Genomic DNA, 25230 nt, shown 5'->3' on the forward strand with positions numbered 1-25230 from the left:
ACAGTGCTGCTATAAACATAGGAGTGCAGGTGCTCTTTGGAATTGATGTTTCTGTGTCCTTTGGGTAAATACCTAGGAGTGGAATTGCTGGATCATATGGAAGCTCTATGTTTAGTAGGTCCAGAAATCTCCACACAGCTCTCCATAGTGGTTGGACCAGTTTGCACTCCCACCAACAGTGCACAAGAGTTCCTTTTTCTCCACATCCTCGCCAACATTTGTTGTTGCTAGTTTTTTTAATATGTGCCATTCTCACTGGTGTGAGATGGTATCTCATGGTAGTTTTGATTTGCATTTCCCTGATTACAAGTGATGTTGAACATTTTTTCATATGTCTGTTGGCCATTTGCATTTCCTCTTCAGAGAAGTTTCTTTTTAGCTCTTCTGCCCATTTTTTGACTGGATTATTTTCTTTGTTGTTGCTGAGTCTCATCAGCTCTTTGCAGATTTTTGTGATCAGTCCTTTATCATTAGTGTTGGGTGCAAAAATGTTCTCCCAGTTGGTGGGGTTTCTCTTTGTTTTTGTTATTGTCTCTTTTGCTGTGCAGAAGCTCTTTAATTTGATGTAGTCCCAGCTGTTTATCTTTCTCTTCACTATCACTGCTTTGGGTGATGTGTCTGTAAAGATGTCTTTGATGTGCAAATCCCGTAGTGTGCCACTGTTTTTAAATTCTTTTACCTACGCATCATTATCACCTAATTGTAGCTAGAAGTATCCCATTCTATTCTGGCTGAAGTTAAATTTGTAAGTGTTTGCCAGTTCAATATGAAATCTACCTCTGTACCCCAAATTCCACTTACTGTGCACTGTCAGACCGCTGCATCATTTGGGTAGTTCTGAATTATTCCAAATAACATTGAAAATAATAGTTGAATATTTTCACATAATTTGGATTATTTCCTTAGGTTACAGCCTTGGTTCTCAAAACAGTTTCCACACTCCCATGAAACTTGTTTAGAAAGCAGATTCTCAGATCCCCACCACTGAATTGGAAGTTTCAGGCGTGATGCTCAGCAATCTGTGTTAACAGGAACCCCCATGTCCACCCAATGACGACAACTGAGCTAGTGTATTCATTTCCTGTTGTTGCAGGAACAAGTCACCATAAATGTAGCAACTTAAAATAATGCAAATATATTTTTTAATTCTGTATGTATACAGAATTTAATTAATTAATTAATTAAATTCTGTATTATATTTTTAAATTTAGGTCTATAATAATTCAAGGTGCCTTCAGGGCTCCTTTTTTCATAGGCCTTCGGGAGAATCTTATTCCTTGTTCACTCAGGTTGTTGGAATTTAATCCCTTGCGGTTGTAGGAATTTCCTTTCTGATGGTGCGAGAGGCTCTTCTCATCTTCTCGGGGCCTCTGTGTTCCCTGGCACAGGGCTGCTTCATCTTCAAAGACAACAGCAGCAGGTTGTCCTTCTCCCTTCTCATTTCTCCTGTCTGGCCTTCCCTTTCTACTGTCAAGGACTCTTGCAAATACTGGGTTATTGGAGGAAAAAAATACATCATGACTTTTCCAACAACTCAGTAGATATCCCACTGGGAAAATTTAGGATAACCTTCCTCATCTCTGAGGAGCTTTAGGAGATCCCTATTCTATCCTTAGACAAATCTGTATAATCCTTTTTGCCATATAAAGCAACACTTACAAGTTCCAAAGATTAGGGCATGGGCTTCTTTGGAGGCTGATGTTCTTCCTACTACAGCTGGAGAGCCAGAGGCAGTTAAGTAAAAAGTAAAAGATTTCTATGGTTCTTAATACATATTGCCAAATTGTTTTCCTGGCATGTCAGAGAACTTCACTACACCTCCACCAGCACTGGGATTTATGACTTTTCTTACCCTAGTGGCTGCTAGTTAGTTAAAAATTCAGTCTTGGTGTTTTATTTTACATGGCTTGGATCAATAATAGATTAAATTTCTTTCCCATGTACTTGTTTAACGTTTGGACTAATTTAGAAGAGAACATTGATAGTCACTTTAGACAGCTAATAATTAGTAGCACAGTTTACCTGCACTTTCCTCTGGCGTTGGATGCCATGGAGAAGGTAAAGACAGTTATGTCGGGCTCATGTCCTCAGTTAGCTTCCATCTTGTGGAAGGGTGAGGACTGGTACCCCAGGTTATGGAAAAATAACAGCATGCACACCTGGGGGCCATAGGCTCGCAGAAGAGCCTGGAGTCAGCCAGTGTTAAGCTGGCCTATAAACAGGACATTTTGATCCTGGCCCAAGGCTCCCTCCAGGGGTAGGTTTGCCCACACGCCTGCCACATTTGTCAACCTTGGTGTGAGTCAAGTGCCTGGCCAGTTGAATGTTGTCATCCCTGTCCCAGCGGGTGCCCAGCTTTATTCCAGTCTTGGCTTTGCAGGTGGCCTGCTACAGCTGCACATCTGGGCAGTGGTCATCAGTCTGCCCACTCCCAGCGGGGCATGGTGAACCTGGCATTGCCGTGCTGGACAACAGGATCTACGTGCTGGGTGGTCGCTCGCACAACCGTGGCAGCCGCACCGCCTATGTGCACATCTACGACGTGGGGAAGGACTGCTGGGAGGAGGGGCCCCAGCTGGACAATTCCATCTCAGGCCTCGCAGCCTGTGTGCTAACCCTGCCCCGCTCTCTGCTCCTCGAACAGCCCCGAGGGACCCCCCACCGCAGCCAGGCTGATCCAGATTTTGCCTCTGAGGTGATGAGTGTTTCTGACTGGGAGGAGTTTGACAACTCCAGCGAGGACTAGGGCCCTGGGGCCAATGTTAGAGGGGAGAGATGGCAGGAGTACGGGGGCGGTGGGAACCCAGGTTGGCCTAGACCCAGAGTACTGTTCCCCACGCTCCTGCCACCCTTTCTTCACAGCAGCCCCTCTGCTGGCCCGCTGCAGGTATTCATGGGGCTGCACCCCTGAGCTGTGGATTCCCCTATAGTGGGAAATGTTCAGAGAGGGCTGTTGTCCTCTGAGTTGACCAGACCCACTCCTCAACCTGGACGGGGCACACCATCGCCAGCTGTCTCGGCCTTCCTGCTCCCTGGCTGGCCCTTGAAAGGTGCCTTCTCCAGTGGGACCTTGGGACCTTGGGACCATGTGGGGAGCCGAGGCACACTGTGGGCAGGTAGGGTGACGAGATGAGCCATTATCCTGCCCCACAGCAGTGGCTTGAGTGACTGCGTGCTGCCAGGGGCCCGGGAGGTACAGAGACACATAAAGTTGCGTGAGACTGGTTCTAGTGATAAATATCCCCGTACAGCTGGGCTTTTCTAATCCCATCTTGTTGATAAATTAAATAAATCATATTACAAAAAGGTGTGAATTGTTTCCCTGGAACTTCCTTTCACAGCTTGACCAAGGCTGCAGTACCAGAAGCACAGATTTCTGGAGTCAATGCTGGGGACAAAGGCCTGGTTTGGGAGCAAAAAGAGACAACAGGAGGCCCAGAGCCTGCCTCCATGGGAAGAGCACTGAGAAACCCCCACATCCCCCCACTCCCACTGGACACTGGTGATGCGTGGTCCCTGGCCACCTGAGCACCAAGCTCTCTGGTGAGGAGCTCTTCTCTGAACTTCGGTCACCTCCAGTTAGCTAGCTCCTGGCCCTGAGTAAACCCGAGCCTGAGGGGTTCTGGAAGAAGCCTCAGCACCTGGGAGGGCGGCTACAGCAGGATACAGGGGCTGGACCTGTGGTCTAAAGAAGGGAGGGGGACCCTACTGAATGATTGGGAGGAGTTTGACAATTCCAGCGAGAACCATGGGGCCAGTGTTAGAGGGGAAAGATGGCAGTGGGAAACCAGGATGGCCTTTCTGGCTCTCTTGGGTCTGTGTGGGTGGTAGGAGGTAGGATCTGGACCAGGTCATTCTTCACACATTGTCTTAGGGCCTCGCTGGTACAGTGGAGGGATCCTCTTAGGGCTACCAGTTAGGTGGGCTGGGGTCCTGGCACCAACCTCACTTCAGCATAATTGAGCATCGATCTGAATGCCTTCCTATCAATAAACACTGCAGGCCACCCTGCCTGGCACCTTAAACAAGTGGTTTGACAGGGCTGTGACTTCTTGAGGTCCTGCCCTCTTGTCAGCTGGGCAGAACATAGAGGGTGAGTGCCGCGGACCAGCGCAGCGGTAGACTTGCAGGACTGTCTCAGGATTGAGAAACTGTGAGGATGCTCAAGGAATCGGCGCATAAATGACAGACAGACACACAAATGACAAACAGACACACTTCAAGAGTGAAGATCTGAATGTAATTTGCTCAAAATCATACACTTTTATACCATTTCCAACAATAGATGATTTCATACAATTTAATTCTTTCTCAGCATAAAATACTTTGTAAGGCATAAGACATCTACTTCATTATTCATGTGCATGTGATCGCTGATCCATGACATGGCACAGTAAACGATCTCAAAGTACTGAATCTACACAATCATTTTTACTTACACCGAACAGCATTCTTTAAGCTAGCTTTTCTTGATTTGTTTCCCAAGACCACAATGATCAAAAACATTGATATTTACCTACTGGCACTTTCTACTTTTAGTGATCACGAGCAATATATTCTCTACGGAAGCATTTTGATTTTTATGGTGTCTCATGTGAGAAGTATTATGATTATTATAAAACTACTATTGCCACACACTATTTTCTTTATCATGCATTTCCTGAAACTGATTGTACACATATAAAGAAAAAGCAAAGTTAGTGAAAAAGTAGTATGATTATAGACAGGTTGCTACTTATTCTGAAACAATGGCTATCTGATTAATGGTAAAACTGCTTTGTAGGTGGGCCTCCCCGGTGGCGCAGCGGTTGAGCGCTGGGTTGCGAAGCTGCCCGGGGCCTCTGCGGCGCCGGTTCGATCCCCGGCTGCTCCCCGGCCACCAGAGGAGGGTCCCACATGGCGTGCAGACCTCTCCTGCCGCCCGCTGCTCCCCTCAGCAGTGTACTTCGGTCCTTCTGCCTGCTCTGCTCCCCGCTCTGGCTCTGGTGAATTCTCTCACCCTCCCGCGCTTCTGACTGTACCCAGTGCATGTATAAACAAAACAAACAAACAAACCAGCAAACAAATAAATAAAGCATGCCTCTATAAAAAAAAAAAAAAAAAAAAAAACTGCTTTGTAGGTAATTCCATCAGGCTTGTTTGCAGGTGACGTTCTTAGCAGCCTTGTTTCCATCAAAGGAGGGGTTAATTACTGCGGGCTTGTTGCCTAAATTAGGCTTATAGGCATGTGTGCCTTGTTTGATCTGAACGCCAAAGTTTATCATGATGAAGCCCCTCGGGGACTGCGCCTGTCTTAGGTCGTCAGGAGTCACAGACATGAGGCTGGCCAGTGCCTTCTTTAGTCTGCCCCCGATCTTACCCGTCATTGACTGTCCAGTCCAGCGCACAGGGGAAGGGGGTCTTACTCACTCTGATGTGTCTGAGTGAAAGCCTCCCTCTTTCCAGTAAGTTCACTGGCGTTCAGCGGCAGAGGCTGCCGCAGGTGAGTGGGTTTTCTCTCTGTCCCCTGGTGCCTTCTAGAGCCTGCTGCCATGGGAGAGAGGGAGTGGGGTATAGCATGTGCTGCTAGCTGGGAAGAAGAGGGTGGGGAGACAAGAACAGACAGGTACTCTGGGCTCTTCTTTCTGGACCCCTTAAGGATTTAGGAGATGGCATGTAACACCAGTGGGAGCATCTCTCTGTCCCACGGTGAGAAGTGACCTGCCTCATTGGCTTTTGGGGTCCGGTACTGCTGAGGTAACATGTCCCTGCTCCCTCACCCCATTGAGGCATTCTGTACTTGCACTTCATGGTGGCAAACCCATCATTGGCCCTGGTGAGTCTCTCCAGTGGGAGAGGATGGCCACATTCTCCAGGGTTGTCTCCCTGTGCCTGAGATTGCCATGGACTTGGAATAAAGACCCTGGTCTGGTCTCAGAGCCAGCACTTTCTGTTTCTGCCACCACCTTGCAGCCCAGGGCAGCAGCTGCTGCAGACACCAAGATCTCTGGAGAAGAGGAGAGTTAGACATGCCTCCCACTCTCCTATGTCCCAGGCTTGGTGCCTTCTTCCTGCCCAGAGCTTTCAGTCCGAGGTGCACCCGATACCTTTCTAGGCCAGTGCCATTGGGTTGGCAGTGACCAGGCAGTGATCCAGGCTGATGGGGACCTGGAAGCGCAGCAAGCACAGAGGCTAAGCTACTGGATGCCTGTGTGCTTGTCTGCTACAACCTAGTGAATGTGCCACCATGCCCATGGAACAATGAGCCATGTTCATGGTCTTGCACTTGGTCAGTTTGGCCTCTGTGCAGGCCTTTGCCTCTGCTTTCCTGAGCTCTGATTTGTGGCTGGACATATTTTATCCACCATGCCAGGATCAGTTCCCGTGACCAGACCCATAAACCCTTTAATCTGCTACTGCAAATGAACCACATTAGCCCCTTCCTGCAGGCAAATCTACTACTGCCCTAGCTGAAGACATACCCCTAGCCACATTTTAGTGGCATCCTCAGCTGCCCACTACTGCTGGTGCCTCAACTTCACACACCTAGACCACCTAGTGGTGGACTGGTGGCAGGAGCTGTGGACACAAGCCAACAGTAAGCTGGCCAATATATTGGTCAAGCTTGCCACCAGCTTGAGGGCACTAGTGTTACTTGCTATGCAGCCAACCCAGGGCCTATGAATTCCAAGCACTTCCTGTGCCATGTTCTGGAATGGCAGTGCCCGCTGACTTGGCTGGTGCAGAGGGCACCGAGGTGAGGCATTTAGACACCATTGTACTGCACTCTATAGGAGGGCGCTGAACCTCTCAGTCGATGGTACTTTGCCAATTCCCTTGTAGAGGAGGTGCCCCCATGCTGCCAGGGATGGCCTGCATTCTCACTAGCTATGTGAGGCCAGCGAAAGACTGGCAGGGCTTAGGCTTGGGGAGGATGCCAAGACCTGGAGACTCCCCAGTCTGAACTCAGGGGTCCCATCTTCTCTGAGCAGCCCCCAAACCCAGGAGCCCACAGTGTCTGAACTCTACCCCAGCCCCCAGGACTCACCAGACTTGTCTAAGGTCTCACACCAAATTCTGGTTAAAGCTGAAACTGAGCCCCAAACTGCCTAATCCCCTGACTGCAGTGCTTTTTCCATGGTACTTGATGGCCCTGGCAAACTAGCTGCAGGCCAGGCCCTAACCCTCAGTTGGGCACTGAAGGATTTGCAATTTTAACCTCCATGATTATTTTCTGGGGCTTGAAGTTGTGTCCTGAACACCTTTCATAGATGGAAATAATGGTTGATCATTTCTTCCTGAGAATGACGGCAACCCCTGATTGAGAGGTAGGAGGTAATGTGCCAGACACTTTTCAGGAATTTGAATTCATATTTCCAGGTTCCATCCTTGGTGGGGCTGATCAGTTCTGGATAAGGGCCTGGGAATTTACAATTTGATGCACTGCCAGCATTGAAGGTTACTGGATCCTTAGCAACCATGTAGCCTTTTGCAGAGGCAGGATTAGGCTGCAGAGGTAAGGACTTTACCCAAGGTCTCACAGTTTTGGAATAAGGCCTGAGATTTGAACTCATGTGGTCTGATTGCAGGGCTTTCTGCTATAAGGTGGGTGCTGGGAAGTGAGGCAGGACAGGGTAATTGTTATTGAGACAGCCCATGCAAGTAGAGCTGCTTTCCCAGGATGCTATAGGGCTGAGACCAGTGATCCTCACCCCAGTGCAATACTTCCTTCCCCCAACCCTCCCCCTCAAAAAAAAAAAAAAAAAGAAAACACTGAAACATTTAGGAGGTGTTAGTGATGGGTGTGAGGGGTGGACATCCTCTAGGTAGTACCCTTTACCAAAAAAAAAAAAAAAAAAAAAAATTAAGGTAAGGAGCAGGTCTGGGTGAAGGTGTTGGGAGTTAAGGTGCCTTTTCATGAAATCAGTCCAGTTGGGGTGAGTGTCCCCTCCAGCCCCGTGGTCTCTGTTTCTCAATCAGGGGCTGGGCTGTCGCAAGCTTCTAGGATGGATACTGCAGTTACATGGACCTCTGCTGGCCTCTGTTAGTGGCAGCCAATGTGTGCCTCCCTGGGAGGGACCCCAGCACAGGGAGGGCGCTGCTGAGGTCAGGGTCATGCCCAAGCCGAGCTGCCCAGAAGTGGTTGGGCTGTTTACTTGTGCCAAGAAGTGTTTGCATTTGTGACCTCACAGTTGCAACTTCCCCTTCCAGCCCACCCCCGTCACCCACTGCTCTAGCCACTACCCTGCACCAGCACTGTTCAGGGAGGGGCTCCTTGCCACCCTCTGCCAGCCTGCGCTGTTAGCCCTCTTGCCCAGATACCCACAGCCTTGGGCCTGTCTGTGGCCCTTGTTACAGACCCCCTCCTCCAGCCCCATACTCCACTGCTGTTGGCTCCTTCATACAGCTGAGGAAGGAAGGGACCTTTCCTGAGAAACTGCCCTCCTGCCTCCTCAGGTCCTTCCCCTGCTTAGGCTGCCCTGCCAGTTCTCAAGTCTTCAAAAGACAAGTGCTTCCTTGCCCATTTTGTTCCATCCTCAGGCCTGCTCCTTCCTGCTCCACAAGCACTCCTCTGCTTCCCAGACCAGAGTTCCTGCAACCCTGCTCCCCGCCCGCTCTCCCCGCTCTCCCCGGACTGGATTCCTCTCTTCCACTATCCCCTCACCTTTCCGGTTGCTGCCGCTCTGATTTGTACTATCTCCCTACTCCTCATTCAAGAGCTCCCTAGTCTCCAGCCCTCACTTCACTGTCTGGATTTCTCCCTCTGATGAGAACAACAGTCTTCTCAAAGATGGTCCCTTTCCCAGGCTCCCCAGCTCCCTTTCTCCCTTGACAGGATTGGGGGGAAGGGGGGTGTCTCAGTGCATGAGCTCTCCCTTGGCCTCCTATTAAAGTAAAGCCCTACCTGTGTTTACCTCCACTTTCTATAGGCGCCATGCCTGGGCCATTCTACGTCCTGGTCATCTCTCTAACTCCTCCAAAGCAAACCCCCTCCCGTCGGCCTCGGGCTCACACGGTCTCCCCACAGACCTGAAGCATCCTGCAGCAGTTCCTTTGCAGGCTTCTATTGCACTGGGTGCTTAGGTGGATGTGACCCCACATTGGAGCACTTCAAGGGCTCGCTGTGGGGGAGCAGAGGCCGGTTTCCGGCCTTGTAGTGGGCTATCTGTGGGCCGCCCCAACCCACTTGTTCCTAGGAGCTAGAGACCTGAGGAGAGAAAGGGGGTGACACCCTCACCTCCCCCTCAACTTCCCGCACCGGCTTTGGCCGCTCAGTGAAAGCGCGGTACGGCCTCTCCAGTGGGGTGTCTGGGGAGGGGAGGAAAGGCGCCGAGGCTGGGGAATTTCCTCGGTGGCCCCGAAGGTTCCTCCTCTCCTAACGCTCGGAAGGCCTGCAAGCTCGCCCCGAAGTTTGCCGGCGGCCGCGTGGGGGCGGGGGCTGCGTGGAGGGGTGGTGGCACGGCCGGAGGGTGGGGTCTGGCGCTTGGGGCGGGCGCTGCCGCCTGGCCGGCCGCGGCTGGCCCGGGATCAGGGAGCCGATGTGGAATTTCCTGCCCGGCCCGGCGCCCCTCCTGCCGCCCCCCGCCCGGCCGCGCACTCCGCTTCCGGCCGCTCTCGCTGCGGCCGCACCCGCGCCCGCGCCCGCCCGCGCCTGCCCCGCGCCGCATGGAGGGCGCAGGGCCCCGGGGGGCCGGGCCGGAGCGGCGCCGGGGAGCCGGGGGGCCGCCGCCGCCGCTGCTGCCATTCCCGCTGCTGCTGCTGCTCTGGCTGCTACCCGGCCCCGCGGCGCCCCAGGAGCTGAACCCTCGCGGCCGCAACGTGTGCCGCGCGCCGGGGTAGGAGCCCGGCCGGACGGGGGGAGGGGGCATGCTCGGGGCGGGGGCGGGGAGGGGCTCCCTGGACCTCCCTGAGCCGAACTCGCCGGCCCCTTCGACCGGGCAACCGGCCGGGCTGCTCCAGGCGGAGCTGGGCGCCGTGCCACGACTGTGCATCCGAGGATGCCCGGGGCGAGAAGTCGGCTGCGGGGAGACCAGAGGCAGTGGGCGCCGGCAGGATGACCCGGTATCCGAGAGTTCAGATCCAGAAAGAGGGACCCTGATCCGGATTGTGAAGGCCAGAGGGGAAAGCCCGGGAAGAGCTCGAAGCAGAAGGAATGGCATGTGCCAAGCCCCCGGGCACGAGTGTGTCTCGGCCAGGAGGGAGGGTGAGGGTCGAGGGGAGATGGAGAAGCTCCTCGAGAAGTGGGTGCTGCGGACAGACTTGTGTCTTAGAGTGCACGCGGCTAGGAGCGTGGCGATGGAGGTGGGCAGGGAGGAGCTAGTGCCCCGAGGGGCCCAGAAGCGGGAATCGAAAAGACAATGATGTGCACTGGGTGGAGAGGATGTGGGTCTCTCAGGTGGGGATACTGGGCGCACCACAGGGCCGAGCAGAGGTGGGGCGCTAGGAGGAGCGGCTGGGGGACCCAGCAGGACAAACAAGGGACAGGCCCTGGCCAAGGATGGCAGGCCCAGGACCTTCAGCGGAGGACGAAGAGCGGAGGACAGTATCGCCAGGAGTGGGCGCAGGGGTCAGAAGACCTAGTTGGCAGGTCAGAGGCAAGGGCGATGTCAAGGGCATCTCCCGCGCCTGGGCAAGGAGCTGGTGTGCGAGGGGTGCCTTGGCGCGTGTTAAGGTGTGCCGCCCGAGCCCGAAGCTGGAGGGGCGGCTACGGGACTCCTAGCAGGGTCCCCTCGGGGCGTCCTGACCCACCCGGCGGGAGGAGGCCGCGTCTGGGGGCTTGGCGGTCGCGGTAGACAAGGAGCTGCGCGGGGTTTCCGAGCTCGGATCCCGAGGCGCGCAGACCCCTCCCCGCTGTGAGCCCCGCCTCCGGGGCGGGGGCCAGCCTGGCCCGCCATCTGCTTCGCATCCACACTGCCGCCGCCTCCCGGGCCTGCTTGGCCCCAGGAATGCAGCGGCGGTGGCGGGCGGGGCGGTGCCTGGAGGGAGGGAAGGCGCGATCGGCGCGAGGCCGGGTCTCAGTGCCTCAGCCCCGCTTCCCCATGACGGTCGGTGCCCGGAGATCCCGTGGCAGGCGCCAGCTGTCGGGAGCCTGAGCCTGTCTCTCCCGTTCCTTGCCTGGAGACTTGGCCAGTTCCTGGTGAAGACCTGGCCAGTTCCAGTAGCCCAGAGCCAGGGTTTGGGTTTCAGATCCTGGTGCCACCTCTCCCCTCCAGTGTGGACCTGGGCCAACCACTTGCCCTCTCCAGGCACCTCTGCCTCTGTGAAGTGGGCTTGGTGATGGTGCCCCTACCTCTCAGAGTTGAGGATGACTGTGATCATGTGTGTAGCTCGTTAATGGGAAGCACAGCCACTCTGGGCACTGCCTACCCAGGGGCAAGCCATCTCTTTAGTCATCTTCCTAAGGCTACAGGTTAGTCCTGGAAATGTTCCCACAGTGGGTCTCTTCACCCCGGATGCAGGAGGACCAGGGGGGCGTGCACTCATTTAAATCCCATGCACTTACTATGTCCCAGGCCTCACTTTGTTCAGGGATATATGTATACAACAGCAGGAGACAATCATCCCTGTTCATGGAGGAGACTGACAACTAGTCGTCTGACATTCAGCAAGTGCTGGGGCAGAGGTGTTGAATTGAGGAGGACTGGTTCCTTTAGGGTGGTCTGGGGAGACCCAGACAGGTAATGAGTGTTGGCCTCTGTCTGCAGGGCCAGTGCAGAGGGGGGTTGTTAGAATTCGGGGAGGCCAGGAGGAAGATGGTACAGAGATCAGAGCATGAACTTGGCCAGATCACAAGGACTCTGCCCACTGTTGAGAATTGGGCCCTTTCTCTGAGGCTATGGGTACCCCTGGGCACAGAGGAAGGCTGGGGTCTGATCGCTTGGCTGCCAGGTGACCTGGGAGCTGGGAGGCAGAAGTGGGGCCAGTTAGGAAGTCAATGAGGAGAAACCAGGAAGCGCGAAGGTGGTTCCCACAGGCTAAGCAGGGCTGGAGAGAAGTGGTCCATCCATCCGACATCTAGTATGAAAGGTAGAGCCAGGTGTTTGTGGATCTGGTGTGCCCTACACAAAGTGAGAGCAGAGTCAGGGATGCCTGCAGGGTTTCTGCCTTCCAGCCTGGAAGGACAGGGCTTACCCGAGATGGGGAAGACTCCAGGTGGGGCCAAGAGTTCAGTTTGGAGGGGGAGGGTCTGCTGCAGGGCCCTGGGCATTGTCAGTGTCTTAATGGGATGCAGTGAGCTTCCTGAGGAAATTATTGTGGACAGAGGAGAGGAGAAAGCTGAGGAAGAGCGTGGGAACCGGAGGAAGTGTATTGGGAGCTGGGGGGTGGACTGGGAGGAGAGCAGGGCAGGTGGGGTCCCGGATGTCATGGCAGGGATTGAGGAGCGAATGGGAACAGATACTGGCATGGTGAGCAAGCAGAGGTGTTGAATTGAGGAGGGCTGGTTCCATTAGGGTGGTCTGGGGAGACCCAGACAAGTGATGAGGTTGGCCTCTGTCTGCAGGGCCAGTGCAGAGGGGGGTTGTTAGAATTCGGGGAGGCCAGGAGGAAGATGGCTGAGCTCTTAGGGAGCTTGCTGCAGTGGCCTGGGCAGGTTTAAGATCACAGTGGCTTTGTTTGCAATAATAGTAACAGTGATCTCTAGAGGAGCAGCCTGCAGCGTGGCCTCCTTGCTCAGGCATCTGGGCCCAGGCTGTGGCTTGGCTCCCAATCTAGGTCTTGCTGACTTACTACTCAATGTGGGAATAGCCCCCTGAACCAGACCACCCTTCTCCAATTTCATAAAAATCTCAATTTCATAAAGTTTTGAGGTCTCATCAGAAGGAAACGTGGCTGCGCACAGGCTAATCCTTATGTTCTTGGTGAAACCCACATGGGCTTCATCCTGCAGGCACATGTCAGCTCTGCTGGGGTGGAGTCTAGTCACCACCACTCTGGGGGGAACTGTGAAATCAGGTGTTCCCTGGAACTTGCTCAGCATGGATGGAGACCTGACTATAGCTTTGACTGAGCTCTTAGTTCATAACAAACACAGACTCCATTCTACACATAAGAAGTCTGAAGCTAGAGAAAGCTCCATGCCCAAGCAAGTAGCCATAAAATCTAGCTAACTGTGGTCCTAAAAACCAGGCTCCTGACCACAGAGACTCAGGGCCAGTCTGTCCAGGGCAGGAGCTGGTTCTTCCAGCAGGCCAGTCATGCCAGCAGGCCAGTCATGCCAGCAGGCTGCCTGTAGGAGGAACTTGCAGCTCTCCACCTAGAGACCCCGGCTCAGAACTGGCAGAAGAGGTGGGAGGGTGATGGTCTCGCATACTTGGGTCTCCCCACAGATGGGCACCTCTGAGCCCTAGGGTAGGGCTGGGTGGGTGCAAATTTTGGGAGCAGGAAAAGTCAGGACTGTTTTATGTTCCTGTCTCTGATTTCCAGTTTTATTTGTGGAAAATAAGCTAGGCTCATTCCCCGCAGCTCTGGGTTTTATGGGTTCCACACCTTTGGCTTGAGGGAGAATCAAGCCCTTTCCAAGAGAGGGGTCTCTCTCTGGGCGTTGGGGTGCCATGTGGAGTATGGTGAATGGTTTGGAGCTGGAGAATTGTTGGAGCATATCTTTTGTGGGCCATGATATGGGGCAGACTTTCTCTTCCTAGCTGTTTCACCCCACCAGGGTCCTCAGGTCCCCTCCTAACTTCCTCCTACCACTACATCCTGGCTCCAGATTCAGATCCTTCTGAACAAGCACATTCCTTTTCTTTAAAGTGTGAATGTCTGTACTCCTTAGGATTTGGGTGAAGTTCCATATCTGATGAGACCCTGTGAACCTGCATGTACAGCCTGAGTATCTGTTCCTTCCTAGCCTCCTGTGCCCCCCAAATGTAGGCAGACCCTAGTTTAGCCCTTGCAGTTCCTCTCTGTTGCTTATGTGAGGACATCCCAGCTCAGCCCTCACCTGCACCCTGTCCAATGATAATGGGTTCATCTGAAAAGGACCTTCAAGCCTGTGTCTACATACCCTACCAACCCATGGTTTTGGAGACCACATGACCTGCTACCCCCTTTTGTGGGTGCAACAGTCATAAACTATAACCTTCTACCAAGGTAACGTCATATATGTTGTAAAACCAAATTAAATAAGATTGTAAAAAGTATAAATAGATGCTTTAATATCTTCATCCCTGCAAGTCTTGTCCTGGTGCTTAGAAGTCAGTTTTACTTTCCTTCCTCACTTGCCCCTCCAAACAATTCGCTGTGTTTACACCGGCTTGCCTATCTGCCTTTGGCTTAGCTCGAATTGGGCCTGCAGTTGTGTCCTGGTCCTGCCAGTCCTGGCACTGTTCAGTTCACCTCACATCTGGATCCCCTCACCCATTTGGCTGATCCCCTAGCTTCCAGAGATGCCCTGGACCCTTTTACTTGAGCAGGTCCTAGAGGTTGGGGAACCTCTCCCGGGCCCCACCTCACTGCTGCCTCTCCTGGGACACCTGGGCTCTGTTTTCTCAGGTCTGGTAGATGGGGATGAGGACCCATGGGAGTTAGGTGGGGCGGGGAGGGGGGGTGGGGGGAAGAGTGGAGTAGGGGGGTGGTGAAGTCGGAGGGGGGGGGTTCAGGTATAAAAGGCACTAACTAGGAAGTTCCTGGAGGTTAGCTCTGCTGGTAATCTGCCTTCTGTGGCCTCCCAGAGCCAGTGACAGGAATTTGTGTATGTCTTACTCAGGGAGTGTCTGAACCTACAACCGAGCCTGGTGGGCATTGGGAAGGACACAGGTCACCACCTCCCAAGGGCAGTATGGGAACTTTAGAGGCAAAGAGGTCTAGTGGACTTTGCTGCTAGCCTTGCAGAGCAGGGATTGGAAGAGGGTGCAGGAGAAAGAGAGTCAGGCTCAGGTGCCCTCTCTGTCTGCAGCTCCCAGGAACCCACGTGCTGCACCGGCTGGAGGCAGCAGGGGGATGAGTGTGGAATCGGTGAGTGGGGCATCTTGGAAACCCGGGGAGAGGGAAGGGCAGGTGGAAACTAGACAAGGCAGTCTGGACCCCTTTCCTCTGCAGCGGTGTGTGAAGGCAACTCCACGTGCTCGGAGAACGAGGTGTGCGTTCGGCCAGGCGAGTGCCGCTGCCGGCACGGCTACTTCGGTGCTAACTGCGACACCAGTGAGCGTGGGTCTGGAGGGTGCTGCTAGTGGGATGAGGTCCTAGAGAAATAGGCGGGGCCTGTGAGTAGGGTGGGGTTTGGTCCCAGCACACAGTCCCGTTTGGGGGCGGTTCCCCAAAGCCGGGGGTGGGACGCGGGCAGGTTCAAGCTGGGTCTGGGCTGTCTCACGAGAGTCCCCGCTCTGGTCCTCTCACTCTCCCCTGTAGAGTGCCCGCGCCAGTTCTGGGGCCCCGACTGCAAGGAGCTTTGTATTTGCCACCCGCACGGGCAGTGCGAAGACGTGACGGGCCAGTGCACGTGTCACGCGCGGCGCTGGGGCGCACGCTGCGAGCATGCATGCCAGTGCCAGCATGGCGCGTGCCACCCGCGGAGCGGCGCGTGTCGATGCGAGCCTGGCTGGTGGGGCGCGCAGTGTGCCAGCGCGTGCTATTGCAGCGCCACGTCGCGCTGCGACCCGCAGACGGGCGCGTGCCTGTGCCACGCAGGGTGGTGGGGCCGCAGCTGCAATAATCAGTGCGCCTGCAACACATCGCCGTGCGAGCAACAGAGCGGCCGCTGTCAGTGCAGGGAGCGCACGTTCGGGGCGCGCTGCGAGCGCTACTGTCAGTGCTTCCGCGGCCGCTGCCACCCTGTGGATGGTACGTGCGCCTGCGAGCCGGGCTACCGCGGGAAGTACTGCCGAGAGCCGTGCCCTGCTGGCTTTTACGGCCTGGGCTGCCGCCGCCGGTAAGCACAGGCCCGGGGCTGAGGAGGGTGGAGGGAGCAGGCGGGCCGCGGGTGCCAGGGGGTCGGGGGGTCAGCGGCTCCCGGCTCCGCCTAGCCTCCCGCCCCTTTCCCAGATGCGGCCAGTGCAAGGGCCAGCAGCCGTGTACGGTGGCAGAGGGCCGATGCCTGACGTGCGAGCCCGGCTGGAACGGCACCAAATGCGACCAACCGTGCGCCACAGGCTTCTACGGCGAGGGCTGTGGCCACCGCTGCCCGCCATGCCGCGACGGTCACGCTTGTAACCACGTCACCGGCAAGTGCACGCGCTGCAACGCGGGCTGGATTGGCGATCGGTGAGCAGCCTGAGCCCGCATCGCAGACCCCCAGCCCTGGAGGGCACAGTGATATTTGGGGTCCATTCGTCCCCGTTTTGTTGACGCCTCCTCCCTGCCTTCCGAGGTGCGAGACCAAGTGCAGCAATGGCACTTACGGCGAGGACTGCGCATTCGTGTGCTCTGATTGCGGCAGCGGCCACTGCGACTTCCAGTCTGGGCGTTGCCTGTGCAGCCCTGGTGTCCATGGGCCCCAGTGAGTGCCTGGGGACCCAGAGGGGCTAGGGGTGGGGACGTATCTGATCCAGCGCTCTAGTCAGAACCCAGGCACTGACTGCTGTGGTGGCCAACGAGGTGGGACCCAGACTTGGTCCTCAGTCTTAACCCCACGCCCACCCCACTACCTCAGGGAGTGACAGCCCCTACCCCACTACCTCAGGGAGTGACAGCAGGCTCTTTGTGGGCAGTTTCCTGCCTCGGTGTGGAGCCGGCACTCCAGCGAGATCTGGCGACCAGTTCAGCCTGTGACCAGTGGGCTCCTGAGGACTGTAGGGCCGAGGTGACTCTGAGCTGGTAGCGTGAGCAGGCACCTCCACATATGGCCAGGGGTCTGATCTGGCAGCCCCTCCTCCCATGTACACAAGAGTCTACATGGCAGCCCCAGAAATGGGCACAGCAGCTGGGTGACCACGGCCAAGCCTTCCCTCAGACCTCCTCCCTCAGGTTGTGCACACATCCATTTCCAAAGCAGTGATCGCCCAGTGTGCCAGGGTTGGGGGTGTGGGGGTGGACTTCAATTCCTAGAGAATGGAGCTAGAGAACCCGCTCTGGGACCGGGGCTGGCTGGCAACAGGGCGTGGAACCGGAGCCATCAAGCCGCTGTCGCCCTCCTTGATCCTGCGCCCCCGCAGCTGTAACCTGACGTGTCCGCCTGGACTCCATGGCGTGGACTGTGCCCAGATCTGCAGTTGCCATGAAGACTCGTGCGACCCGGTCACCGGTGCCTGCCGCCTGGGTGAGTGGGTGAGGGGAGTTCTGTCGGGGGTGTGGGAGAGGAATGTGAGCCGGGGCTCATCCCGCGCCCCCTTACAGAGACCAACCAGCGCAAGGGCGTGATGGGCGCCGGCGCGCTGCTCGCCCTGCTCCTCGGCCTGCTGCTGTCGCTGCTCGGCTGCTGCTGCGCCTGCCGCGGCAAGGACCCCGCGCGCCGGTGAGGCCCCACGCGGTCACGGCTATCCCCAGGGTTGGGCCCGCTTTACCTGGCCGGGCGGGGCCGGTGCTCCAGCCCGGGCCCCGCCTCTCTCGCTCAGGGCCCCCTGCCGCGTCGGGGCGCTGGAGATCCGGCCTCCCTCCCCGGGCCTAGTCCCAGCCCCGCCCCTTCATTCAGGCCCCGCCCCCGCAGGGAGCTCTCGTTGGGGAGGAAGAAGGCGCCGCAACGACTGTGCGGGCGCTTCAGTCGCATTAGCATGAAGTTGCCCCGGATCCCGCTCCGCAGGCAGAAGCTACCCAAGGTCGTAGGTAGGGTTGCCGGCATGGGGTCTCTGGGGAAAAAACCTCCCGATGCTGGAGGCTGCTGGGAAATGAATGTGAAGGGGTCGGTGTAGGAAACGGGGAACCTTGAGTGTTTGGAGTGAGGAGATGCAACCAGAGGGAGGGATAGAGGGGGTGCGGGTGACCCTGGGAGTAAAGCAGGAGTCCCAGGCGTGTAGGCAGGTGTGGGGGCTGTGGGAGACCTTGGGGCCTCTCTTTGCATCAGTGGAGCAACCCCCTTCCAGTCTGTAAGAGCACACTGTAAGCCCTGGAGGGGAGCTGCAGGTGCACTTGGGACTCCTACCTTGGGAATGAGCTGGAGGATGCGCTCTGGATCCTGCACTGTTTGGATACTCTGCAGCGCCTGTGTTCTTCCTGTGAAGTAGGCGGGCTGGTATCTTAGCCCCCACCCTACCTCGGAACCCAGGTGTAGGGGGCAGTACTGCTTCTCTTAATCTGTCTGCATGGCACACACCAGGCATGGTCTCTCTTGCTCTCTCTTTCCCACCTGTTTCTCAAGATGAGGGGGAGGAGATAAAGTGTCCTAGGAGGTAAAGATCAAGACAGCTGAAAAAACCTCTTGGCTTTCTTGGAGAAAACCCAGCAGAGTGGAATTTATGGACACAAGTGTGGGGTCTGGACCCCACATCCCATCTGTGGAATGGGAGACAGACCAGTCAGCTGTTGGGATCCCCCATTATGGGGTATAGCCTGCTGAGGTAGGCAGAACCAAAGAGCAACCTGGTCATTGCAATTTGGGCTCAAAAATATTCCAAATGCTCCCTGGGTGCCAGGAGGCAGTGTCTGAAGCATGACTTATAGGCCTGGGTGGCCAGACCCAGCCAAGTGTTCTCCCTAGCACTATCTCTTTCCCTAACACATCTGCCAACCCTTTACAGGATCTGGCTGCACACAGTAACATTGAACCTTTATATGTATAAATGTTGTTCCTTCCCTCTCTTTACTGGGTTCACCTCTACCCATTTGTTCTCCAGTCCTGGTCTAGTGTCGCTCCACTGTTGAATTGTTTGTCCTACCCACTGTCTTAGGGTAGGGCTGGTCTTGGTCACGCCATCGTTTGTGGCAGGAGGGCTAGTGAGGGCACAGGCTGGAGCAGGGTGGGGTCCCTGGCAGCTATGACTCCCTCCTTCCCCAGTGGCCCATCACGACCTGGATAACACACTCAACTGCAGTTTCCTGGAGCCTCCCTCAGGCCTGGAGCAGCCCTCACCATCATGGTCCTCCAGGGCCTCCTTTTCCTCCTTCGACACCACTGATGAAGGGCCTGTATACTGTGTGCCCCACGAGGGTGAGTACCACTCTGCCTGAGCGTCCTTCCAGCCCAGTGAAAAGTTCTAGCTAAAAAAAATGTGCTAGGGTACAGACAGCATCAGGGAGAGGGGTGGTAATGCTGTTTACTGGGGGTTGGACACAGCTGTTGATGCAGAGCTGGATTTGAGCTGTTCGGGGCCAAGCTGGGTTATGTCTGGGGAAACAGGTGAGCTCCTCTGCCTCTAGCCAGAGCCCAGGCTCACCTCTGGGGGACATCAGCAGAGAGAAATATTTGGGCCTGGTAGGAGGTGGCAGAGAAGAGGGTAGGCATAAGGGGTGAGGAGGTTCTATAGGATATGGGGGCACACTTCGCCTGAAACCTTGGTCCATAGACACCAGGAAGGAGACTGGCTGGATTCTGACCTCTCTTGAGTGACAACTCTCTGGGTGACCTTGGGCAGGTGACTAACCTCCAAGCTTCATAAGCTTTATTTCTTAAAGAAGGATTATGAACCCCCTTAGAAGTGTTTGAGGTCAAATTTGATGATGGTGACCCCCCTCCAGAGGGGTGTGGTGGGGGATTTGTGCTAGGCCAAGGTTGGGGCTTCAGCTAGACATGGTGCTAACACCCTAGGCCCGGACTCTGCTCATGGCACTGGGATTGGAACTAAGCTTGTGGTGGATGCTATGGGTGTGCCAGTAAGTCTGGACGCAGCTAGTCGGGTAGAAGAGAGGCCAGGGTTTGCCCACTACGGCTGGTTGGAGCCCGGCTCTCCCAGGAGAGGGTGGGTGACAGATCTGCTCTTCCCTTGTCAGAGGCGACAGGCCAAAGCCAGGATGTGGAAGCCCCTACCGGCCCTGCGGAGCCGTCCTCCCCCACGTCCTTGACCACTGCAGAGTGCGTGGAGGAGGCGACCCCCCTCCCCGCGTCCTCCGACAGTGAGCGGTCGCTGTCCAGCGTGGAAGGGCCTAGCGGGGCGCTGTATGCGCGAGTGGCCCGGCGCGAGGCCCGGCCGGCCCGGGCCCGGGGGATCCTGGAGGCCTGTCGCTTTCGCCCTCGCCTGAGCGCAGGAAGCCGCCGCCACCCGACCCGGCCACCAAGCCCAAGGTGTCCTGGATCCACGGCAAGCACGGCGCCTGTTCACCCTCGCCGCCGCCGCTGGGCCCCGAGGCCGCGCCCGGTCCCAGCAAGAGGAAACGGACACCCAGCGACGCCTCCGCGAGGCCGGAGGAGCAGGGCTGCCCCAGGCCCGCGACGCGGCCGCGCGGCCCCCGGGCTGGCGGAGGAGGGGCCGGCCTTCGCGGCTCCCTCGCCGCCGCGGGCTCGGGCGCGGGGCCGCGGCCCTGGAGTCCCGGAGCCCACGGACGCTGGCGGACCCCCGCTCAGCGCGCCGGAGGCGGCCTCCATGCTGGCGGCGGAGCTTCGCTGCAAGACTCGAAGCCTGGGCCGCGCGGAGGGGGCCCTGGGCGCGCATGGGCCGCGAGAGAAGCCGGCGCCACCGCAAAAGGCCAAACGTTCGGTGCTGCCCGCCTCGCCGGCTCGCGCGGTCCCCGAGCCCAAGGTCCTGGGGGTCGAGAAGGAGGCGACTGGCCCACCTGGGCCTGACACCCCCCGGAAGAAAACCCCCATTCAGAAACCCCCGCGCAAGAAGAGCCGGGAAGCGGCGGGCGAGCTGGGCAGGGCCGGCGCGCCTACCCTGTAGCAGGCGGCAGCCCGCGGTGCCCGCAACTTCCCTCGGCTTCGCAACGCTGCTTGTCACCCCGCGTTCCGTGCTCTCCGGACCTCTCCCAGGATGTCTCTGAGACACCCCCTCACCCCCCTACCCCCCACCCCCGGGCACGGGTAGCCTGGAGGGAGGCAGTGTCTCATTGGCTCAGGCCCCAAATATTTGGAGTCTTGCCTTCTGGCCGGAAGGCTCAGCCCATTGGTCAAGGCCTACGGTTGTCTACTGGGCGACTCCCCACTGGCCAAGTAATTGAAGCTCTGAGCAGCCCGAGCAGCCCGAGCAGCCCGAATCTCAAAGGCCCAGGACCGCGGGGGTCCTACCTAGAGCCCACCTCTTGCTGGCCGAACCTGCACTTGACTGGGGCTACTTTCTCATTGGCTGAGGCCAGAAGCACTTCTGCCCCGCCTGCCTCTCATTGGCCAGGGCCTGGTGCCTCTGGCTGGAGGCTCCTTTCCTTGAACCTGTCCTGGCTACTCCCCCGGGCCCAGTCCCAGGGCATTTGGTTACTGGGAGCTGGGGAGGAGGGCTGGTCTCTGCTCCTCAGGGGGCTCAGTGACCCTGGACTTGGCTGTCCCACCTCTGTGGGCACCTCTGTGCCACCAGCACTGGCCCTTCAGCTATCAGCTGGTTTTGATGGCCTCCCACCACCCACACACATCGGAATCCAAGGGACAACTCCAGTGGCCTGAGGAGATGTATTTATAGGCCCCAGGATGGGCTCATCCCAGCAGGGGCTTGGCCAAAGCTTTCTTAATAAAGTGCCTTAACCCCACCCCTCAGTGTTCTGACTGCTTCCCATCTGCTGGGCCTTGTACAAGTAAGACTGTCCCCCAAAAGAAATTGCATGTGCCCTCTTCCAGCCTGCATTCACACCCTACACCCCCACCTAAGTGGAGCCTGGGAGCCCAGTTATGGTTCTCTTAGGACCATGATAGACATTGGTGGTGTGCATTTGCCCTTCATTCATTTGTGTGTCAACCTTATTGGGCACCCACCTTGGCATGCCTCATCCTGGACTTGCCACCTGAGACAAACAGAGGGGGCGGAGTCACTTGACTGCAGATAGCTGGTGCGGGGCTGCTTCAGACCTGCACTTTCACCACTGACAGCTGCTTTATGCTGTGTGCTCAGAATCATTTGTTGTGGCTGGGGCGGATCAGGGACCGGGACCAGAGGGCATTGGGCCATGGGCACAACCTCCAGCCAGGCCTGTCTGATACAAACTAGATAATCTGGCACTACACAGAGCCCTGCTGTCTGCCTCAATGGGCTCCTTGTCCTCAGCGGAAACTCACCAATCCACCCGCCTGCCTGGGTGAGGTGGGGGGGAGAGGGAAAGGAGCATGCCTGGCCCAGAGTCTTGGCTGGCCTTGCAGGCAGCCGCTTGCTGCCTGGCCTCTCAGCCAATACCCACTCTGGCCTGGCCTTCTATGTGTGACCATCTGTCCCCTGGTGTCTGCTCTGCTTCTGGCCCTTGAGTACATCCCAGATGACCTTTCTGAGCTATAAAGCCTTACCTTTCTATGGAGCCCACCATCCTTTCTACTAGGTTCCAACAGCTAAGTCCATCTGGTCCCTCTCATTTCTCTGCCTCTCTCTGTTGGCCCTCTTCCCTGTCTTTTGATGTTCAGCTCTTTTGACCAAGAGATTCAACTAAGATTCTCCAGTTATCTCCCCACCCCTGCCCTATAGCCCATGGCAATGCAGAAATCTGACCAAGACTGGCAGCTCAGGGTTCTCACCTGGCCATTCTCTTGCCTTCTGGCTGGATCCCACATTGAGGCCAACTTCAGTGACCCATCCGGGACTCAGTCTTCTGAGGGAAGAAGGCCTCATACCATGGGTGAGACATCTGACGAGGCTTGCATACACGGTCTCTGTATCTGGCCTAGTCAAGCAGCACTTCTTTCTCCAGGGCATGCTGTTTATCTCAAGCCAGTGGGCATCCTCTCAACAATGGCTCTGCATCTCTTCCCATCCATTCAAGGGCCACATCAGCTTCCACTGGAGTTGTGTCCACAGACTCACAGTCGCCCCCGAGGGGAGAAATGCTGGGCTGAGCCCAGTGAAGCAGGGCAGTGACTGAGGAATAAGGTGGGCAGCGGGCTTTTGCTGTGCCCCCCAGCACCACAATGCGCCACATTGCCCTTGGCTCTAGCTTCCCCTCTCTCCCCAGTCTGGACCAGTGAGGAACAGGGTGGTCATGTCAACATTGCTTTTCCTCCCCCTCCTGTGGGAGCCGTGCAGGTGTCTGAGGCTCTAGCCTTAAGGAACCCCTCTGTGGGTGCCACACAGAACAGGGAGATATCCTCCTATTCTGACAGCAGCTCTGCCACCTGCCCCTCTGTGGGCTGAATGCTGTGGCCTGAATGCAGAACGACCCCGGTCTACCAGTAGCACCCTCCCCCCACACTATGCAGGTGGCCAACTGGGGAGGAGTTGCTGGGATCCCTCAACATCCCTCTGCTTCCACAGTCACCCCCTCCCACCATACCCCCTCGGGCCTGCCACAGCGCCAGATCCCAGGGCAGGCGCCACAAAAGGGAACCACAGCTGCTGGAACCTCTGTTGCCATGGGGATGGGGACCACAGGACCCACATCTGGTAGCGATTGAGGAGGAAAAATTATGAGTCGTGGAAAACGCAAATATTTTTTGTAGCACAGAGCACAAAGGAGCAGGAGGAATGTGGGACTAGAGAAGGCCTAAACTCAGCCAATTTCAAATGGGGATGCAACATACATCATACAGAAAGACAGAGCCACACACACACCACCAGACCCACAGAAGTACCAAGACAGACACACATACTACAACATATACCCACACACCCAACTGGACACAAAGAAACATGAGAGACTCCCTCTCCAACTCAAAAAATGCACACGCACAGAGACATACTCTGCGACACTACACATACATAAAAAAAACCACAGAAACACCAGAGACAACTTCACTGCAATAGACATGTATAGGCAGCCCACAGGAGAATAGGGTAGCATGCTTACCCTGACACACACACACACGCACACACATTCCAGCAGACACAAAAACAAGAAAAGACCCACTCCATGAAACACTATATGTAACCTAGACCCAGAGACACCGAGATAGACAGCCACTACATACACACACACACACACACACACACCCTGTGGGCCACAAAGAAACCATAGGGCAGGCGCAACCCTGCAGCACAAAAACATTGGCTTACAGAAGCCATCCCAAAACACACACAGGCACACTCACGTGTGCATGCATGTGCACACACACATGCTCACACACAATGGACCTACAAAAGGCACACTCTGCAGCCGCATCCACCCTCCACCAGCACACCCAACAGACACACTCAGTGGAGACACAGTCCACCAAGCCTAAAGCCAGACGCGAGATATTGTGCTCTAGGAAGGCAGCAGTGGTTCTGTGTTCTGAGAAAGGGCAACCCCCAAAGGGTCACCATGCCCCCACGTGTGCCCTTCCTCCCAACTCCTTTGTGTGCCTGCCCTACAAACCCAAGCCCCCCTTTCCTTGCAGGTGTTCCCAGTTAGTGAGTTTTCTTCCTGTCTCTGTGTCCTGAATAGAATCTCCGTAAGCACCACATGCATTTCCCCCTCTGGTTTTGATTCCCCAATCTGGCATGGATTGGACTTTGCCCTAGCGTCCTGGCAGCCAGGGACCCCACAGGGAGTCCAACTTCTTGTCCATTGGTAGCATGGTAAGAATTTGATTTTGATTCTTTCTGAGGTCTTGTTGATTTCTGGTACCAAATTCTTTTGGTTTCATGGACTGGTCATTTGGTCTTGTCTCTGTTGGGTAAGACATGACGGAGTATGTGGTTTGTTCATCTTTTCTGTTTGTGTATCTATATGTCTGTTGTGAGCTTAAATCAGTTAAGAATTTGTACCCACGGGAAGATGGTTGGGAGATGTGGCTGAAAGGCAGAACTGTGCTGTCACAGAGGTTTCCTTAAGGTCAGCCAGCCAGGCAGAGCTACGAACAGGTGAGTGAGCTGGTGCTTAGACACACCATCAGTCAGTACACTTTAAAATGTAAGCCATTCCTTCAGTGAGCATCAGGTCCTGGCACGTGGTGGTAGTGTCTCTTCAGAGGACAGTGGTGGATAGAGTGGGATTAAGTGAGCAGAGATCTGGGAGCAGAGACTGAGTCCAAAGTGGGGTGCCTGGAGAAGTGGGGTGCCTGGAGACAGGTGTCTGGGAGGAGGAGGAAGAGGAGATCAAGCGGGAGAGTAAGAGGAAATCTCAGTAGAAGACACTGGATGAGGTACGGGAGAGGGTGAGGGTAACCAACCATGGATGGTGCCACCTGGGCTCATCTGGGACAGGCCGTCATTGGGTGAGAGCATCATCAGATGAGTCCAGCTCCAGGGCTGAAGTCCCCTGCTTTAAGTCAAGAAGTTAGCCAGGGATGGAAGCGAAGAGGATAATGCTAAGTGAAGTAAGTCAGAAGAAGAAAGACAATTACCAGATATTTCACTTAAAGGTGGAGAGAAACAAAACAAAGGGTCAGACAAAAGCAATTAC

General features: G+C 56.0%; 2 protein-coding genes and 1 pseudogene across 3 annotated transcripts in view; all 3 read left to right on the forward strand.

Moving 5' to 3' along the window:
- KLHL22 (kelch like family member 22) overlaps nucleotides 1-4583 on the forward strand; it is a 45191-nt gene extending 40608 nt beyond the window's left edge. The window contains exon 7 of one of the 2 annotated variants that reach the window (XM_037495753.2): nucleotides 2381-4582. In XM_037495753.2, the coding sequence (XP_037351650.1) occupies nucleotides 2381-2746 (366 nt within the window). In that variant the 3' untranslated portion in view covers nucleotides 2747-4582. Of the gene's footprint in view, nucleotides 1-2380 lie in introns of both variants that reach the window. The other variant, XM_037495755.2, reaches the window with a different exon arrangement.
- A 1657-nt stretch (nucleotides 4584-6240) lies between these two features.
- LOC119234679 (dehydrogenase/reductase SDR family member 13-like) lies at nucleotides 6241-7100 on the forward strand (annotated as a pseudogene).
- A 2545-nt stretch (nucleotides 7101-9645) lies between these two features.
- SCARF2 (scavenger receptor class F member 2) lies at nucleotides 9646-23802 on the forward strand. Its single transcript, XM_037496272.2, is given in 13 exon segments — nucleotides 9646-9815; nucleotides 14876-14934; nucleotides 15019-15120; nucleotides 15328-15847; nucleotides 15961-16179; nucleotides 16286-16414; nucleotides 17070-17173; nucleotides 17251-17368; nucleotides 17561-17676; nucleotides 18845-18997; nucleotides 19777-19989; nucleotides 19992-20224; nucleotides 20226-23802. Coding segments are annotated over 13 exon segments (2574 nt in total). The 3' UTR covers nucleotides 20664-23802.
- Nucleotides 23803-25230: the final 1428 nt, after the last annotated feature.

This window comes from Talpa occidentalis, unplaced genomic scaffold (genome assembly GCF_014898055.3).
Source record: "Talpa occidentalis isolate TD23 unplaced genomic scaffold, MPIMG_talOcc4v2.1 talOcc4.8, whole genome shotgun sequence".
In the NCBI taxonomy this organism is placed as follows: Eukaryota; Metazoa; Chordata; class Mammalia; order Eulipotyphla; family Talpidae; genus Talpa; species Talpa occidentalis.